We start from the raw sequence: 19,766 nt of genomic DNA, 5'->3' as shown, positions 1-19,766 counted from the left end.
AATTCCATCCTCCGTCCATATTTGTAAATGTCTGTACCCTTCTGATGAGTGCCAATTTAATAGTGTAATGTCGCAGGTGGAATTAACACTGATCCTAAGATTTTTCCTAACATTTATATCAAAGTAACTTGACTGAACTATTGTATTAAATTTTAGTGAGCTGTATTTCTCCTTGATAAAAAGAATATCCATGGTGTCATCTTCTGAGTAGTTATCTATAATGAATTCACCTTTCTTACAGTCGATGACATATGTGTCACTTCCTCCTCTTCCGGTAAGTCTTCCTCCCCCTTTACCTCCCTGAATGAAATTCGGCTTATTATTCCCTTTGATATTATCATAATGCGAGGAGCCTATCACAGTCATTATATTTTCATTTCCAGGAATGGAATTTAAGGTCAACTTCTATCCCGTCCGTAGAGTCACTATAGTCTAATATCAGTGGAATCAACTCTGGCTTTGATGTGTTTGTGATCTGGAACAACACAAAATCTTTGGATTTCAGTATGATGTGTTGCCATTGCCACCCTCTGTTCCAATCCTTCATGATAACACACGTCTTTCCCTTGGAATCCCAAATCTTCAGAGACCGCAAGGGAACAATGGCAGCCCTCAGGTCTGCATAGCTTCCCGGCAACTCTACTATATCTATCAGGTCATCATTAGCAAAATTATTAATGGTGTCACAGTCTTGCTTTTCTTGGATAATATACATGTCTTTCCCGTCTCTTCCAGCAAGATCATTTTTACCCCCTCTTCCCTGAAGAACATTATTGAGGTGATTCCCTTGTATATTGTCACTATGGTTACTGCCAATAACTGCGACCACTGTCTCCCAAAGTGGATCTTCAAGGGAAATCTGTGCACCTGAATCTTTACTAGAAAAATCCAACGTGTAAGGCTCCAAAGGAACAATCCCATTCAACTTAACTTCCCCAACCTTAAAGAGAGCCCCGTCCATGCTCTTAAAGCTCATATGTCTATATTCTTCTCCACTAAACCAGTTTTTTATCAGGATTTCATGAAGATTGTTGTTGAAAAGCTTAAGGTCATTTTTTACCTTTCTTGCATTATTTGTCGAAGAGGAATGTGGAAAATGAGGAGGTCCATCTCTTTATCATCTGCCTGATTACAGATCTCAGTTTGTCCCGCGTTGTTCGGGATATAATAGACATCCTGACCGTTTCCACCATGGACAAAGGTTTTCTGAGGCCCTAAATAGAAAATGTCATTGCCGTCATTGCCATATAATTCATAGTGGTATTTGTCCAGGGTGTAAGAAAGTCCTTCAATTACATTCTGCTGCACGGCATAGAATCGATTAGGTTTGGAATTGCCCACGTATGTACCATGCAGAGATTTGTCATCTGGTGTCAAGAAGAAATAACATCTTTTGTTTTCACGGGAATGAACCATAGCAAGGTGGCCGTTTTCTGTGTCAGTTTAATATTCACACCTTCTCCAATCCCCATAACTAGATCCACCAACTCACAGTCCTTTTCAAAGGGAATCTCCTTCACAATTCTGTTGGACGTAAGAGGATCGGTTAATGTAATGATCACTGAACTGTGGTCTGTTAACTCAACGTGTAACTTTCCTCCATAGGCAGATTTCTCCCCTTGAGTGAAGTCTATCCTTTTGTGACACACGTCTCCATCGCTTTCATCTAAGATTTTGTAGTAGTTCTCAGCTGTTTGCAAGTTGTGTATGATGTCCATGGACCTTTTGTGCTCTTGTTCAAGGTTATACACATTATAAATTACACCTGGTATACTTATTTGTTCCCATATTTGTACAAAGCTATTCCCTATGTCTCTTAGGGCTAATCCAATTCCCTTGACCACAGCCACAAACTTGTCGCCTACACTGGCATCAGGGGGTAAAGCGTCCAATTCATGTTTTATTTCATTGTACATTGGGTCAATAGCTAGACGGACAATACTCAAGACCACAGTGACTGGAAGCATTTCAGGACCGGCCAGAGCGGTTATAAATATTGCACCATCAAGAGCAGCATCTACTATCCCAGTTGTAGTGCCCTGGTGGAGATCCTCATATATATTAAACACAGTGAATCCTAATGATAGAATTGGGACTGCTTTAGCTAATTCACCAGCTTCAGCCAGAGCGCTTGTGAACTTTACTGCTGAAGCTTCCTCAAGCCCGGTAGATATCTGGGAGATGGATTTCTGTGCAATATTTCCAGCAATTTTATTAACTGCTGAATTTATACCAGTCATCTCTGTTACTCCATGAACGCCCTGGGCCAGCATCACTCCTCCTTCCCACTTTCGTCCTTCAGCAAACATCTGATTGGCTCCTTGAAATCCCATTAGGGTCCCATAGATTGCAAGTCCATGATTGACTTTATTGTAACCGGAAATATCATTGAAATAGGAATGTAAGACTTCTTCTGACCTTAATGATCTGATTTCACCAGGGAGAAAAAGATCTAATGTCACTGAAGGATTTTTTATATCTTCTACTACTGCTTTAGTGCCACTTTCATAATTCTCTATTGACTTAACTCTCCAATTCTTAGCAAAGTCTTCAGAGACTTGTTCCTTTATTTTATTGGACAACGTCTCCACCAGTTGCTGTTTGTCCTCCATAATTTTTAAATGTAATTCTGTCTCTAAGCTCTTTCCTCTTGCTCGCTCTTCCAGGTCGTGAAAATAACTTGGAAGATCTTCAGATAATTGCCCTGGACGCTTTCTGCAGTTCACATCAATTATTGGATCATATAGAGGAAGCCTTTCACATTCACGTCTAATGTTTACTTTGGCCTCATCTGATGAAATTTCTATTGGTTCTGGTAGACGTTCAGGTTTGTAGTCATAATACATTTCTCTGTATTTTCTGGTTAGCCAAAGCTTCATAGCAATTGTAGTTTCCCGTGCAACTTGTTCATTCATGTCATGATCAGCGGTCTCATAACTCAGGCCTATAGCTGCATGGTTTCCTTTCCACGTATCTCCTCTTGTCATGGGGTTTCTGTAACGAAACTGTCCCCACGATGCTTCCACATCCCACAGGAGGCGATTTATCATAAACATTTTGGGATTCCGAACAGCCTCAGAAATATGAGTGGCGAGGACAGCTATCCCGTCATATCCATTTATTTCACCTATATTGTTGTGGTTGTTCATTACCCATTTTTGTGCCATGCTTGTAAATGATCTAGTATTTATCATATCTTTCATGTCAGGATATGCTACATGATCTTTATTTCTAAGGTCACAAAACTCAACAGATTTATCCGAGTCTTCTAACAGATTTTCATCAGTTGTTCCATATAAGGTAACATAAAAGTCTTTTAGGTTGATGCGGTAGATGTAGTCCTTAAAGCGATAGTATTTAAATGTGTTTTCCAAAGTGTTTTGAATGTCATTATAAATTAGTCTAATTTGTCTGTTATTCCTTAGATTTGAGAGAACTTTCCATGTTTCTTTCAGATTCATATTATTGTCAGCTGTAATTCCATTCCTTCTCAGTACATTAGCTTTATCTATCAGCTTTTGCCTTCTTATGTCATTAGAACTGTCTATGATGTCTTGGATATTATTTTTTAGACTCTCTAGTCCATCTACAACTTGGACCTGGATGTTTGTTTCATGCACTATATCTGAATCAATATTTCTTTTATAATATACATCTAAAGACTGAGTGTCGACACGTTGACCTTCTGTGTTAAACAATCCTCTAACAGTCTCATCGATTCCTTGACCAATATGTTCATCTTCAATATGGTAGAGAACCCCATTGTCATAGTAGTATAGTGGGTTGTTGTCCATAGTCCTAGGAGCTAGAGGATCAAGTTCATTGACTATGCTCTGACTTTCTATCCATTCTGGACTTCTTTCCTTTGTGTTGCTCACTTCTATGAGATCCTTATTCTTACCTAAATAGAATTTACGCTTGTGATCGGGGATATGTTTGCCCCAATGCTCTGGATCATCAAAATCAACAGTCACTTTGCTCCCATCTTCCTGCACTATGGTCTTTGTTGTGCGAACAGAGAGTGAACCCACAGATAATCTTGCATTATCCAGGCCTAATAAAAAGTCTTTGGCAAAGGTTTTACCTTCTTCTCCTGCACCAACATCACAAGAGACTATGCTGATTTCTTCTACTTTGTGTAAACCAGATGGCCAGTGAACTGGGGATGAGGGTTCTCGAAGCTTTAGGATAACTTTTGCCAATTGTTCTGATGTTTCCCCACCCACAGACACTCGACCCTCTCTCTGACCTCCATGTCCAACCACAGAGATTTTGGTATTTTCAGTTATATGTACTGTGTCAGTTCCTTCCAGTTTTACCAGTTTGAATTGTCCTGATTTTACAACAAACTCCAGTAAGACTTTAGGACGATTTGTATTTGTCTTCTTGTTGAACAAGTAGTCTCCAGCATTTTGTACAGTTTCATCAGACCCAATTCGGACAATTATTTGTTGGTCTATTCCTGTCTCTGATATTTCTTTTGCCACTTCCTTGTCATATCCATTCATAGTTTTGGACACCACCTGTGAGTTGCATGTATGAAAAAGAAGTATATAAGTAACTGATAATAGGAACAGAGACAGGTTTATATAGTACTTCTAAAGAATAAAAGGGGAGAGAGGTAGAAGTGAGAAGAATGGTAAGTACAGCACAGGAGTCACACTTGGAAGAGTGTGTCTACTCTACAAAAAATTCCAAAAGGTATACACAAGTACAGAATAAGACAAAAATCGGTATTGTTCCTTACTGAAACAACCAGACATAAACCAAGAGGTTGTCCCATCATAAAAAGAGCTGATCACAGAGGGACCTGACGTGGGTCTTGTCTATGCCAGCACAGTTGGCAGTGAAGAACTCAATTTAATAGACAAAGTTTTGCAGTGGCTCTCTGCAGTGGATGGTTGTATGTGGTTAAATAATGTTAGAAAGTTTATCTGGTTTAGGAAACACTTTAAATACCTAAATAGGACATTTGAATTAATAATTAGGAACTCATATTCAGAGCCCTCATCTAATGGACAAAGTGAAGAGGGGCTACAAACAGCATTATTCATTCTAGACAAATCAAGATGTCCAGGTCTTACACAGACGAACCACAGCTGTCGGTGCGCACTGGGTAATGCTTAATTTTCCCTAAGGTAAAACTCCAAGGGTACTGAACATTTGCTGATAACTTAGGTTTTAGCTGAACACTGGAAGTCCAGTAGTAGGGCACTTAGAGATCAGCTTAGCACAGGAGGCTCATTCTAACAAAAAGCGTGTGTCTTAAACAGATAAACGATGAGAAGAGAGAAAATAACAGAGTTGCGGCACTCACCGGAGTAATAGTTGCTACTTTATTCGGGCTTCCTTAGAAGACAACACATGAAGGATCCAGGGGCGGACACAATGTTGTGTCCGCCCCTGGATCCCTGGATCCTTCATGTGTTGTCTTCTAAGGAAGCCCGAATAAAGTAGCAACTATTACTCCGGTGAGTGCCGCAACTCTGTTATTTTCTCTCTTCTCATCGTGAACCACAGTCTGAACCTCTGTGTTGCTGAGCACCACACAGCGGAGCATATTATACCACATTTACGGTTATCCCACTACTGAAGGCCATACTAGTGGAAGCAGTGCCGCCGTTTTTCCCTCTCTTCGCATATCTTAAACAGATAAAGCCTTTAATATGACCAAGTAGGGCATTTGATTTAAAGAGGTTGTTACTACAAAATGCATGCAATCTGCAAGCAGCATGTTATAGAGCAGGAGAAGCCAAGAAGATTGATATACAGCTTTGTGGGAAAAGAATCAGTAAAACATGTAATTTATACATTTATACCTCAGCTGTTCCCTCCCAGGAGGTAGAAAAAGCAATCGGTACAGGAGGGATTGGTTATCAGTGACTGATAGCACTTTGTATATAAATGTACATAAGAGATTGTTCCCCTGATTACCGCCGCGGTCCTGGGCGCCGTGTTCAGCGATGATCTGCTGCCTGTGCTTCCCCATTCACCACTGCAGTCCTGGGCTCTGTCCTTGCAGGTACTGTTTGTTCTGGGATCCGCTCCATAGTTTCCTTTCAGCCCTGGCCACAGCATGCTTGCTGTTTCTTCCCTGCAGCACTTTCTTAAGAGCCAGCGCGTGTCACTTCCTGTGCTTTATGGGTTAGAACATGTGACCTCGCCAACCAATCCTAGCCCTCCTGCACATATATAAGTGGCTCAGACCCCTTCCCAGATGCCTGAGTGTCAAGGTCCTTGTGTCCTGCAAAGGTTGCTGATTTCTCTGCTTGTGTTCCTGTGTACCTGACCCATGCTTGTGTTACTGGACTCTGCTACCTGTTTGATCCCTGCCTGCTTGCCTTGACTCTCCTGTCACCGACCTGGATTGCCTGACCTGTGCCGCCTGTCCTGACCTATTGCCTGTCTGACTTCGCCTCTGCCTCCTCCTTCGGTCCTGCACTGTTGCTCCTTTTTACGACTCGCCTGCTGACTGTGTCTGTACCTCTGGTACCTTGCTCGGGTATCTCCTGGACCACCTGCCTCATGTGCCAATCCTCCTCAAGAGATAGAGACCTGGTGTTCCCTTCGGGAAAGTCTATCCCCACCATCAGGGATACTGTGAAGAATGAGGGGTTCACTTAGACAACGCCCTTAGAGGAGGTAGGATGCGTGGCACAGTGTGTTCACACTCCCTGGTTCATGGCAGAGATAGCTGTCAGTCACTGATAACCCCTCCCCTGTACCTATAGCTCTTCACAGGAAGTGGAAAAAGCAAATAAATACAGGTTTTACTGAATATTTTTCCCACAAAACTATATAACAGTCTGCTCAGCTCCTCCTGCTCTATAGCTTGGAGCTGTCAGCTTGTTGTGACAGGTATTCTTTAAAGGGGTTTTGCAGTTTGTTTAAACTGATGATCTATCCTCTGGATAGAGCATCAGCATCTGACCGGCGAGGGTCCGACACCCGGGACCCCCGCCGATCAGCTGTTTGAGAAGGCAGCGGAGCTCCAGCAGCGCCGCCGCCTTCTCACTGTTTACCACTGGCCCAGTGACGTCATGACTAGTATCACTGGCCTGGGCGGGGCTAAGCTCCGTTCCCTTGAATGGAGCTTAGCCCCGCCTAAGCCGGTTGATACTAGTCGTGACGTCACTGGGTCAGCAGTAAACAGTGAGAAGGCCGCGGCGCTCCCTTCTCAAAAAGCTGATCCTGGAATATAAAAAAAAAACGTCCTAAAAAATGCAAGAGCTGTGAAGTCTTTTGGATCTTAAATAAATGCGAATCTCTCCTCGTTCCCCAGTTTTCTGAAATCCTGAGCGCCAAGACAGAGCAACACCCTGGGAGCGCCCTGCAAACTACAGGAATGAGAAGTGAGTTTAGTATGGGGTCTCTGTTAGTTTAGGGGGCTTCGTCTCGGATCTATATTTATTTTAAGTGAGTGGTCTGGGGCCTGGAGGGGGGTCTGATCTGTATATTTATTTAAGGGAGTCTGTGTTTAATGAGCTTGGTCTGGGTCTATATTTTTTGAGTTTCTAGGACCAGGATTAGTTTATGGGATATGGTTTCTGTTTTATTGTAGATGGTTTGGGGTCTATTTTTAATGTTTAGAAGCAATGAAAATATCATTACTTAATGCATCGCTTCTCAAAATGTCCCTGTTGTCACTTCACAAAAGTCGGCAATTATTGTTTCCGTCATGTCTGCTGCTATTCCCCCTACACACCCCATGATATCAGCAGGTAGGGCAGATTGGAACAAGATTTACTTTAGTATATTCCTGGTTGTTGTCCATAGGGAAGCATTAATAAAGTTTTAAAATTTCCATTTTCCCTAATATGTGCTCAATATCAGGATCATAATCTGCAGTTGAAAATTCTACTTGTTTGCTGACCTGATTTTTCTCCTTAGAATCTCTGCTATTAGACGTTTCTTTCCATGTTCGTAATAATTGGTTCCAAGCTCTGTAAAGAGTCATAGCAGACAGTGTTAATTATTCATCACCAAAGACCAAACCCAGGACTAATCCAGACCTCCCAGAATGGCTGACCCACAGTGGTGATCATACTTACCTGGTCCCCACCTCTGGGTCTGGTCTCTATTGCTCTCAGGCTGGCTCTTCGTCTGCCTGAAGCCCTGAAATCAAGGGGGATATGTGACCACTGCAGACAATCACAGGCTGCAGTGGTGACTTGCTTCTCTTCCATCACACTGGTCATGTGGTGCAAGGGGAGCAGCGGGGACCAGGTACAGTAAGTATGATCACCACTTTAATATAAATATATATTATATTCTCTTTAAAGAAGAATAAAGTTAAAGGGGTTATCTGCACTTACTAGCCCAAATGAAACAGATCATCTTGGTTTCTGACACAAAACAACATTTTCCTGCAGCCAACATTAAAGGGGTTCTCCAGGAATTAAGAAAATGATAATACTTAAATATTACTTTACTGTAAATATATTCCTAAATACCTTTCATTGGTGATAATGGCTCATTTTGTCTGGGGAGCAATCATTAGGAGAAATAAAGTGGCCGCCGTCTTATTCGTACACACAAAACGTTTCCTAATCACACAGGGCAAGTTACTTGAGAGCACTGAGCTAAAAAGCTGCCTCATCCTCCTTTCTGCTCTGCTTGTCAGGAATTATGACCCTGAATAGAGATGATACGATCTTCAGATGAATCTCTGTGGGAATGGAGTTCATGAGGAGACGTGAACTACAGAGAAGACGGACAGGACAGACTGTGGTAATGGAGGACTGGAAACAAGTGCTGCGGCTCATTATCCCATCCTCCTCTCTGTACTTCATGTCTCCCCATGAACTCCATTCCTACAGAGATTCAGCTGAAGATCATATCAGCTGTATTCAGGATCATAATCCCTGACAAGCAGAGAGGAGGATTAGGCAGCTCTTTAGCTCAGTGTTGTGAAGTAACTTGTCCTCCTGTGTGATTAGAACAGGTTTTGTGTGTACTAATAGGACGGCAGCCATTTTATTTCTCCTTATGATTGCTCCCCAGACAAAACAAGCCATTATAACTAATGAAAGGTATTTGGGAATATATTTATAATAAGGCAATAGTTAAGTATTTTAATTTTCTTCATTCCTAGAGAACCCCTTTAAGGGGAGCTAAGTGTAAAGAAATGTTATCAGCTGCCATTGAGTTCAGAGTCAACTAAACTCTTATGTACTGAGCTCCCTCTAGTGGTGGCTGCAGGCAGACAGTTTTTTTCACATCCAGAAACACAGTACATTTATGACAGGTAAAACATGGTGTTCAGAATGAGCACCATCTGACATAAGCATTGGGTAAATAGGTTAGGTGGAGCACATTTATTACAAATTTCACTTAATAAAGACAAGTTTTGCTTTGTCAACCTATGATATCTGTGTATCACCCTACTTCTATATACATTTATCCTTTATTTCCAGATTTCATATTCCTTTTCCTGCTCAGGAACTAGCACCACCATAAATTTACATCAGACAGTCCGGAATTTACCACTACACATTTAAAGTGTGGACTGAAGGCTATAGGCACCTTCGGCAGTACTATTCTTTATGTGAAAACAAAAACCACAATAGAACCCTGCAGATAAGTTAATAGGGTCCATTGCGCATCGGAGGTAAATTTTCAGCCATTTCTGAGTATAGGGGTTAAAAATCAGTCTGTTTGGAGGCTGTCAGTTTCGGTTTTCTTTGAATCTCCTGACCTCATAGACACTCATTATAGCTCAATTCTTATTAAACTGATCAGAATAGGGCTTAAATAAGTGTTTATGAGGTAAGGAGATTGGCGATAAATGCTACACAGATGATGGGATAAAAAAAAAGCAGAAACTGACAGACTGATTTAACCCATGTATCTCAGAAAAGGCCAAACATTTTTAATAAAGACCAACTGAAAAAATGCTTTTTAGCCCAAAATGAGTAAAACACATTCATAAAGAAATGCCCCAAAGATGTACATCATGGGTAGAGGTGTTAGGGGTTATGAGGAATGTTCTGTATCTTGAAAGGTTAGCGGTAGAACAGGATAAGGAAAGATTCATTGAAAAATTCATCAAGAAATGGAGAGACTTCATAGAGAAGCGATTATCTGAATGCAAAATTCTGAAACTTATGGCCCCTTTTAAAATGACTAAATGGTATTTGGAAGCGCAACTAGCTAATAGATTAGAGAAGTTAGAAATTTAGGCAGATATTAATTAGAGTCACGTTTAGGGTACGATACGATTTGTACTATCCAAGTGAATGCGCCGGCATAGTCCCAGAAGAGTGTTCATGGGTTGGGGTATAATAGGGAGGGATGTTTGGGAGGTAGGGCACAGGGATTAGGGCAAGGTATTTGGGTGAAAATTACAAAATATTTGTGATTTGAGAATAATGTAATGATATCCACTGGTCTTTGATTGTACAGTGATATTCTGTAATGAAATGCCATGTATGACTTATTGACCATATGTGTAACCCATGAAAATTCTCATTTCAATAAAGAGATTATAAAAAAAAATAAAAAAAAATGTGACCTGTACGGTTCTGTTTTGATTTCTTTAGTTTGCACTCACAGAACAGTAGCTCCAAGGCAAATCGCAGTGGTTTTAATATGCTTGTGTCTTTGCCGTTTTTGCTAATAAACTGCAAAAACCCTGCAGATATGGACAGGCAAGACTATGCTGATTTATGATACACCTCAGTTTTTGGGGCTGCAATTTGGACACAACATGTACCCCAACACTACGAGATATCACCCAGGCTTGGACTGGCCCACAGGGATACAGGGTAATCTCCCGGTGGGCCCCTAGTCTCCCACCCCCTGCACAAGTGGCACATAACAGAGTAGACTTACTGCACCACATACAGGTGAAACTCGAAAAATTAGAATATCGTGCAAAGTTAATTTATTTCAGTAATGCAACTTAAAAGGTGAAACTAACATATGAGACTCGTTACAGGCAAAGCAAGATATTTCAAGCCTTTATTTGTTATAATTATATATTTGTTATAATTTGGATAATTATGGCTTACAGCTTATGAAAGTCACAATCTCGGGTCCCCTTTGCTCAGGGAGTATGGATTAATTAGCTGACTAGAGTCTGACACTTTGAACCTAGAATACTGAACCTTTTACAATATTCTAATTTTAAGTTGCATTACTGAAATAAATGAACTTTTGCACGATATTCAAATTTTTCGAGTTTCCCCTGTACATATATTCAATGTACAGGACCTCAACCAGCCTATGTTCATATAAAATAAATTGTTTAGCATATAAAAAACATGTTAGATGATTTATTATATTTGAATGTATCCGTACGGTGGGCCCCATAATAATGTTTACTGGTGGGCCCTAAGTACCCCAGTCCAACACTGATATCGCAGATTATTTGATGGCACTGACCTGAGATCCTCATTTCTCTCTTCTGTACCAGAGAAGACGACTCGGTAGTTTTCTAAGTGCTGAAATCCTTCAGGTACTGGAAACAGACCATATATAAATACATGCTACTTACTCAGGCTGGAGCAACACATCTCATGGCTAAAGATCAGAGTGTGAAGATGCAGCATTGTAACTAGTGAATGGGATTGCAGTGCTGTCCTCAAGAACCTGACCGTTACAAAAATCTAGATCTGCTGGACTTTTTGCCAGTGTCGGATAGCAGTAATATGCGGGTCACAGTGTGAGCCCACTCATTTTCAAGATGTTGTGATGTACGGTACAGGAGCATCAAAATGCTTCAGATTTTGGGAGCGAGAATTGCATTATCGACAACATCAGCATGTAGCACCAGCCTAATAGAAGATAAATCCCGTAAATGGATCACAATACCACAGAAATAAAAAGATATTACTATTATAAAGATCTGATGGTCATTACTCAGCATCTCCAAGATGATGTTTATTATACCTATAGCACCTCTTCTGGCAAATCCTAGAACTGGAAACTATATTGAACCAGCAGAATGGCGAGCGCAGCTCTGGAGTATACTACAGGCTTTAACTCAAGATTGGGACAGGATAAGTAATGTAATATTTGTGCTCGGATCGGCTATCAGAAAGGTGTCCCTAACCTATCTAACCCTATCTTGCAACAAGCAGTAGAATTGTGCCATAACTGCTGCGATAGGGCAGCCTAAAGGGGGCCACCCCTATATGAAGTGACTGTAAGATGGCGTGGGTGGGTGGGTGAAATCAGCTGAATCATCATCAGCCTAGGCCTGCAGGAGCCTATAAATAGCCTAGTACCCACCCAGCCTGGCCTCACAGGTGCAAGTAAGTAGCCGTGTAATCAGCCTCTCCTCTCACAAATACAGCAAAATACTTTTGCTTAACACTTGTGCTCGGATCGGCTATCAGAAAGGTGTCCCTAACCTATCTAACCCTATCTTGCAACAAGCAGTAGAATTGTGCCATAACTGCTGCGATAGGGCAGCCTAAAGGGGCCAAAAAGCATAGACCTTATTTAGAGTAAACATATACATACCATTAAGACACCCGCTTTGAACGCAGAAGACTCTACCCGATGAAGGTGCGGAATATACCGTACATATCAGCGACTTCTATATACCTTACCTCTTTGTCACGTGCCGTTGTTTTTGGAGGTAGCTAAAGTTGATGTTTTGAAAGAGCGGTCGGTAGTCAAAACGATTTACCCCTATGTTGACGATCATATGAACATATTACGAGAAGGTCTGAACCCGGGAGCTGCGGACTGAAATAACAATGGTGAATGTGATAGAAGACTTAATGAAGTCCAACCATTCGCTAAGGGCCCTGCTCGGACACCAACTATTGCTGGTAGCAAATACTTCACCTATACTTCTTCCCCAGGCCACTGCTTAAATTATTTCTTATTATTTATAAAGGACCCAAAAGTTAGAAGATGGCATATGCCGCTTAACTCTGATAATGGATCGGGACTTCGTAACCGCCTGTAGTCGTGACAGGACTTCGTAACCGCCTGTAGTCGTGACAGGACTTCGTAACCGCCTGTAGTCGTGACAGGACTTCGTAACCGCCTGTAGTCGTGACAGGACTTCGTAACCGCCTGTAGTCGTGACAGGACTTCGTAACCGCCTGTAGTCGTGACAGGACTTCGTAACCGCCTGTAGTCGTGACAGGACTTCGTAACCGCCTGTAGTCGTGACAGGACTTCGTAACCGCCTGTAGTCGTGACAGGACTTCGTAACCGCCTGGCGCGAGAGACCCTAATGGCGGGGCCAGGCGCCAGTGAGGGAAGAAACGTAAACCTGAAAGAAAGCTGCTATGTTCATCAGGGGAACGGTATCAGAGCGGTGCACTGACTCCCCCAGAAAAATACTGAGTAAACATGATGTAGCAATGAAAAGGAAAATGCAGCCTTAAGTGGAAGCCGAAGTGATGTATGAACAGGTGGGTGAACGCAGCTGTGGATGTGAGTAGTGCCTAAAACATGGTATGGGCCCAGCTGTGAGCATGAAGAGCCCGGTATAACGCAGCTGTGAATGCAATCTGAGATGACAGGGTATCAATGTGATGCAACAGCAACGCATGAACGCAGCTCTAGTGGTGAACAGAGTATAAATTGGGAATGCAGTTGTGATACACCATGTATGCTGCTCCTGTAGTTGTGATAGGATCTGTCGTGTCTGTAGACGTGACAGACTTTGTCAATTGCGCCTTATTACTGTACCTCCTACTGGAAGACAGACCGATACCCAGGCCGGACACCAAACCCTCAGCCAGAGTTTGTAGATGAAGTAAGCCTGCCTTGGGAGAAGGTGATGTCCGCAAAGGCAGGCTTGAGATGACTGCTTAAAAAAACCCAACAACCTAGAAAATAAAAGTCAGAGAAAACGACAATGTGAGAGAGGCTCTAATGGCGCGAGACACCACAAGAAAATTGTATTGCGAGCCAAATATGACCGAGCCATGCGAGCGGGTCTGAGGGCAGAAAAGACATGGAACCTACTTGTGGTGGGACCACGTAGCCGGCCTCGAATGGCGGAGTTTATGTCTGTAAAATTTAACTGAGAAGCCATGCGTGACTAAAGGTGGAGCGATGCGTGAGGGACTCTAATGGCTGAGTCATACGTGTAAACTGAAATGGAAAAGCCATGCGCGAGACTCTAATGGTGGAGTCATACGTGTAAACTGAAATGGAAAAGCCATGCGCGAGACTCTAATGGTGGAGTCATATGTGTAAACCAAACGGAGAAGCAATGCGTGAGAGACTAATGGCTGAGCTATGCGTGAGAGACGGATGGCAGAGTCGTGTGTAACTAAAACGGAGAAGCCATGCGTGAGACTAATAGCGGAGCCATGCGTGAGACTAATAGCGGAGCCATGCGTGAGACTAATAGCGGAGCCATGCGTGAGACTAATAGCGGAGCCATGCGTGAGACTAATAGCGGAGCCATGCGTGAGACTAATAGCGGAGCCATGCGTGAGACTAATAGCGGAGCCATGCGTGAGACTAATAGCGGAGCCATGCGTGAGACTAATAGCGGAGCCATGCGTGAGACTAATAGCGGAGCCATGCGTGAGACTAATAGCGGAGCCATGCGTGAGACTAATAGCGGAGCCATGCGTGAGACTAATAGCGGAGTCATATGTGTAAAACTAAAACAGAGAAGCCATGCGCGAGAGACTAATGGCGGAGTCGTATGTGTAACACTAAAACGGAGAAGCCATGCGTAAAAGACTAACAGCGGAGCCACGCGTGAGCGACTAATGGGGGAGTCATATATGTAAAACTAAACAGAGAAGCTATACGTGAGAGACTAATGGCGGAGTCGTATGTGTAACACTAAACGGAGAGCCATGCGTGAGAGACTCTAATGGCGGAGTCGTGTGTGTAACACTAAAACGGAGAAGCCATGCGTGAGAGAGTCTAATGGCCGAGTCCTATGTGTAAAACTAAACGGAGAAGCCATGCATGAGAGACTAATGGCGGAGCTGTATGTGTGACACTAAAACGGAGAAGCCATGCATGAGATACTCTAATGGCGGGGTCATACGTGAGAGACTCTAATGGCGGAGTCGTATGTGTAACACTAAAACAGAGAAGCCATGTGTGAGAGACTAATTGTGGAGCCATACGTGAGAGACTCTAATGGCGGAGCCGTACGTGTTACTAAACCGGAGAAGCCATGTGTGCGACTCTAATTGCAGAGTCATGCGTGTGAGACTAATGGCAGAGCCCTGTGTGTAAAAGTTGAACGGAGAAGCCATGTGTGAGCGACTAATGGCGAATTATTATTATTATTTTTTTATTTTTTTTTAATTTTATTTATTATTATTTTTACCACTTATGCAGCACCAGTATGACTTGTGGACTCTCATAACCATGACCCTCTCCGACAATAAACCTCAGACGCTAACCAGCCTACAACCGTATTGTACCCCTAACGAACAACATGAAGCACGGTCATCGGGCCCCCGAAGCCATGTAGCCCCCCGAAGCCAAGAGACTGACCTGGATGACCTTACAGTGATGATAAGTAATCAAAACGTGAGCCAGACCTAATAAAAAATGCATATACATTAATGATCTGAACCACGTGCCTAGATGAAACATTAAACCAACCGCAAAATTGAACCAGATGGGAGAAAAATGAAGAGCCAGAGGCATTACGGTTCGCTAAGAGAAGACCCTTTGTCGTGACAAACGAATGAACAACTGTGAAAACATAGTAGGAACTTACTCCTATTGGCCCACAGTCCGCTAGGGAGCTATTTGGTTAACTGGGGCAGGGGACCAATCTGAGTAACTGCAAACCAGAAGTAAAGGAGACCAGTCTGAGTGAATGCAATCCAGGACTAAAGAACACAATTTTTTTTTTTTTTTTTTTAAGAAATGCAGCTTTAAGTGGAAGCAGAGTATAACACATAATGTAAGAACAAGTGAGTGAACGCAGCTCTGAATGTGAGTGGTGCCTAAAACATGGTATGGGCACGGCTCTGAGTATGAGCATGAAGAACATGGTATGAAGCAGCCGTATGAATGCAATGTGAAAGTGCACAGAGTATTAATGCAATGCAACAGCGGACGCATGAACGCAGCTCTAGTAGTGAATGGTGTATAGGACAAAACGTAAATGCAGACACCTCGACGAAGCTGTGCGTGAGAGACTCTAATGGCGGAGCCATGCGTGAGAGACCTATTCTAGGCACATGCTACACCAATAACAATATGCAATAGCCTCCAACAAGCCCCTAAACAGCCAGACAAACTATACTAACAACAGTCATTTTGACCATTAGCGCCCAACTCTGCTTCGTCCAAGCATATGCGCATACCGCAATGTGTGTCTCGTCCAAACAAGTCTGATTTGACCGTGAACACCAGCACTCGCCTGGCACTTCTGCCGCTGCCAAAGTGTGAACGAGCCTCCGCACAATGTAGCTGCTTTTTTATTTTTTTTTTCCATTGATCCACATTTACCATCACTTAAACACAGCACGTGTGCTTGAGCCAACTGCAGACACGCTCCCCGCATGTAAACCAGGTACCAGAAAACATACAACCATGCCCACTCTAAGCACATGCTACCCCAATACTGTATGCAATGGCCCCACCAGGCCTCTGAAATAGCCGGACCAACAATACAACCATCGTTCAACCCTTGGCGCCCAACTCTGCTTCATCCCAGAGCACTACATGTGGTGGACCGCAGCGTGGGTCCCGTGCAACAACTCCGATCCTACCATGAATACCAGCGCCCTCCTGAGACATTCTGCCGTCGCCCAGCCGTAAGGAGCCTCCACACCATGCTGCTGTATCCTAGAACTGACTCAGAGGTAGTGAAATCAGCTGAATCATCATCAGCCTAGGCCTGCAGGAGCCTATAAATAGCCTAGTACCCACCCAGCCTGGCCTCACAGGTGCAAGTAAGTAGCCGTGTAATCAGCCTCTCCTCTCACAAATACAGCAAAATACTTTTGCTTAACACATGTACACAGTGAGAGTGCAGCTCTGGAGCACCAGCACGAGAGTGAGTGTAGCTCTGTAGTATAATAGAGGATGTAAAGGATAAATAATGTATGTACGGTGACTCCACCAGAACAATACTGAGTGCAACTCCGGACTGAAATGCAGGAAGTAACTCCGGATCAGTACAGGATAAGTGATGTAATGTATATAGGATGTAATTCACTCTCCTGGACGCCACAAATAAAAAAAAAATCACCACTATATGTGCTTATTTGGTCTCCCAGATCAAGCACGAGACGTCTGATTTTCTTCGAAACTGGGAAACAGATCTTGGCACTTCCTTTTCTACTAGAGAAGTGACCCAGTTATTATCCTCTACCCAGAAAGTTGTGTGAAGCTACAAGAAAACTTTTATATAGTGCTCACCTGCTGGTACCATACTGCGCAGAGACTTCACGCTCTATTCCCAGAATGCAACCCAATATGTCGGTGATGCCACTCTTCAGTAGGCACTTTTCTGTATACCTGGTGGCAGTGCCCCATTATTTAATCTTTTTGGCACATAATTTGCAAGACAATCTCTCAGATATGCAAAGTTGAGATGGTACTCTCCCCAAGGACATGTCTACTGGGACTGCTTAGATGTATCCAATGGACTGAACCATTGTGGGCTTTAATCACACATTACTGGCTGAAGCTTGGATCCTAATTGCTTCTAATTGCAATGCAACATCTTTCTCCCAATGGCTGCTAGTAGATACTGCATGGAACAGATAGCAGGTTGGGAGACCAGGAGGACAGCCTGGTTTTCTGCACTGTGGGAGGCCTGGATGAAGTATAGAAAATTCTCTGGTCACTGATGGTTCTTTGAACCACAGTAGTCTGCTTTCATATTGCTTTTGCCTTGATATAATTTCCTTACCCTACTACCCTTCACACCTTCCCTAACCCCCCTTTACCCTGCTCCTTATTGTTGTTTATTACTTGGTTGATTCCATCAGATGTGGACATCCTGCTGTTGCTTGAATTACTGCCTCTTGCACTTGTTGTATTGCATGTGCTTTGTACACTGTTACTTGACTTTAGTCATGCTATAACTTTTATAAACAAACTGTTAAATCACAAAAAAATCATGTTCCATAACAGACCTGGGTACCAGATCAAACCAAGAAAACCTAAGTTTCTGAAATGAAAGTTGCATAACTTGTGCAGGTAAATTCCCCTTACCATCTTCAATGTCCTTCACACTTTCCACTCTCGGGGAAATCAGCACCAGAGCAAGAGTCCACAGGGCAACACACACCCAGGACGTCTTCTTTCGTGGCAACATCTTCAGATCATCAGCATCAACTACAGAAAAAGGAATACACAAGGTAAAGCTTGGTCACCACCAGTGATGAGAACATAGTCTCCTTGAAGTCAATGGGAGCAGAGCTGTAGTAACGAGCTCCCTCCATTACAAGGTTGCGGTGCTATTTACAACACCAGAGCTACACCTGAACAGTTCATCAGTGGGGTGTCAGACCCCCGCCAATCAGTTAGAAGTGACTTATCCTGATGATAGGCCCTATCTTAGTAAAGGCTGGACAACCCCTACTGCCTGACTATAATATGGGGTTTAGGGCTGGAATATGATAATAATATGGGGATTTGGGTCTGATGTTAAAAAGTGTGAGCGAGAAAAGAGCAGTGTCCAGAACGGAGAATGACTCTCACACACAGAGAGTGATTTCCGCACTAGACACGCTCGTCTGAAACAGCCCTTAAAAATGTATAAGGACCTCTAGAAACAAGTGCAGTCCTTAAAAGACTCAATTTAAAGGATTGGACTTGATGCATGACCGTCAGGGAGCACAATACCTGTGAACTGGTGTAATTGTATGAACCAGACAAAAAAGGACCATAAAAGTTACAGATTTTTTAGAAATATCTTACCTGAGCACTGCTAAGTTGATCGGTCTGACAATTCTGATGGGTGATACAGCACGTTGCATCCTCTGTCCAGTTTTTATAGAGACGGTTAATATGTTATCACTGCAAACATTAAATATATTCAAAGTTCAAGGGAAAATTGAAAGGACATTGACAGTTCCTAGGTAATAGGAAGCGATTTCTCTTTTCTCAGCTATTGGCTGTGGTTGCAATGCCCCCGGGTCTTTGTACACATTAAAGTTTCCCAAATTTGGCAAAAACAAGAGGTTAAGGTGGTAATAGGGTAATATGTATTAGCTGTGTAGGGAATGGTCGGTGCTGCCGGTGTCGTCTAATACTCACTTCAAGGGGCTGCCATCCCTCTGGAGGAGTGTAGATCAATGAGAAATAAACAGGATGGGGGGGGGGGGGATGCAGGCAAGTGGTGGCCCATGGTAATCTGACACTTAATATCATGACCACAGCAACGGGTAATAAGGGCTTTCTCTTCAAGAATGATGACAACGTATGAAGGGGTCTCCAAACAATAGGCCTTGCGCCTCTTTCCCAGATTCCGTCAGGGATAAATTTGCCAATTTAGGCTCAATTTTCATTAGAATGGCCTTTCTTCTTTCAATGGCAATTGAAGTATTTACATTGCCTGCCAGACAAATAGCCCTTTGGGCCCAACCGCTAAGATCTTCAGGGTCAACCTGGGTGCCCGCTGCCTTAGCAGATTCGGCTAGGTCAAAAATTTTGGCCAGCGGCCCTGTCATATCTAGTAACTTGTCTTGACAGGCTTTTAATGCAGAGTCCAACCCCTTACGCGGGTTGAACCCCGTTTTAGCTAGGAATTGAACCACTTTGGGGTCCACACTAGGTGTCTCACAAATCCTGTGGGGAATCAGGGGTCGTGGGCAGTCTGCCCGAAGCTTACTGCGAGCTTCTTTGGAGAG

The 19,766-nt window shown here is 43.0% G+C and overlaps 1 protein-coding gene across 1 annotated transcript; it reads right to left on the bottom strand.

The window, feature by feature from the left end:
* Positions 1–1,373: 1,373 nt before the first annotated feature.
* LOC122920113 lies at positions 1,374–18,964 on the bottom strand. The gene is made up of 5 exons (XM_044269322.1): positions 18,835–18,964; positions 18,127–18,249; positions 11,386–11,461; positions 7,874–7,943; positions 1,374–4,523 (listed from the first exon to the last, which is right to left on the bottom strand). The coding sequence occupies exons 2-5, from the start codon at positions 18,227–18,229 to the stop codon at positions 1,374–1,376; spliced, it is 3,399 nt and encodes a 1,132-aa protein (XP_044125257.1). The 5' UTR covers positions 18,230–18,249; positions 18,835–18,964.
* Positions 18,965–19,766: the final 802 nt, after the last annotated feature.

This window comes from Bufo gargarizans, chromosome 10 (genome assembly GCF_014858855.1).
Source record: "Bufo gargarizans isolate SCDJY-AF-19 chromosome 10, ASM1485885v1, whole genome shotgun sequence".
Lineage (NCBI taxonomy): Eukaryota > Metazoa > Chordata > Amphibia > Anura > Bufonidae > Bufo > Bufo gargarizans.
Note: the sequence above shows the minus strand (reverse complement) of the source record. Positions and strands in the feature narration are given on the sequence as shown.

Bases quoted from the DNA above. Each gene is read 5' to 3' on its own strand.
- LOC122920113 (XM_044269322.1), bottom strand. From the start codon at position 18,229: ATGTTGCCACGAAAGAAGACGTCCTGGGTGTGTGTTGCCCTGTGGACT. The intron at 7,944-11,385 runs GTCAGTGCCATC...GACTCTTTACAG, and splicing joins GAGAGAAATGAGGATCTCAG to AGCTTGGAACCAATTATTAC. The intron at 4,524-7,873 runs GTCAGCAAACAA...TGCAACTCACAG, and splicing joins ATTCTAAGGAGAAAAATCAG to GTGGTGTCCAAAACTATGAA.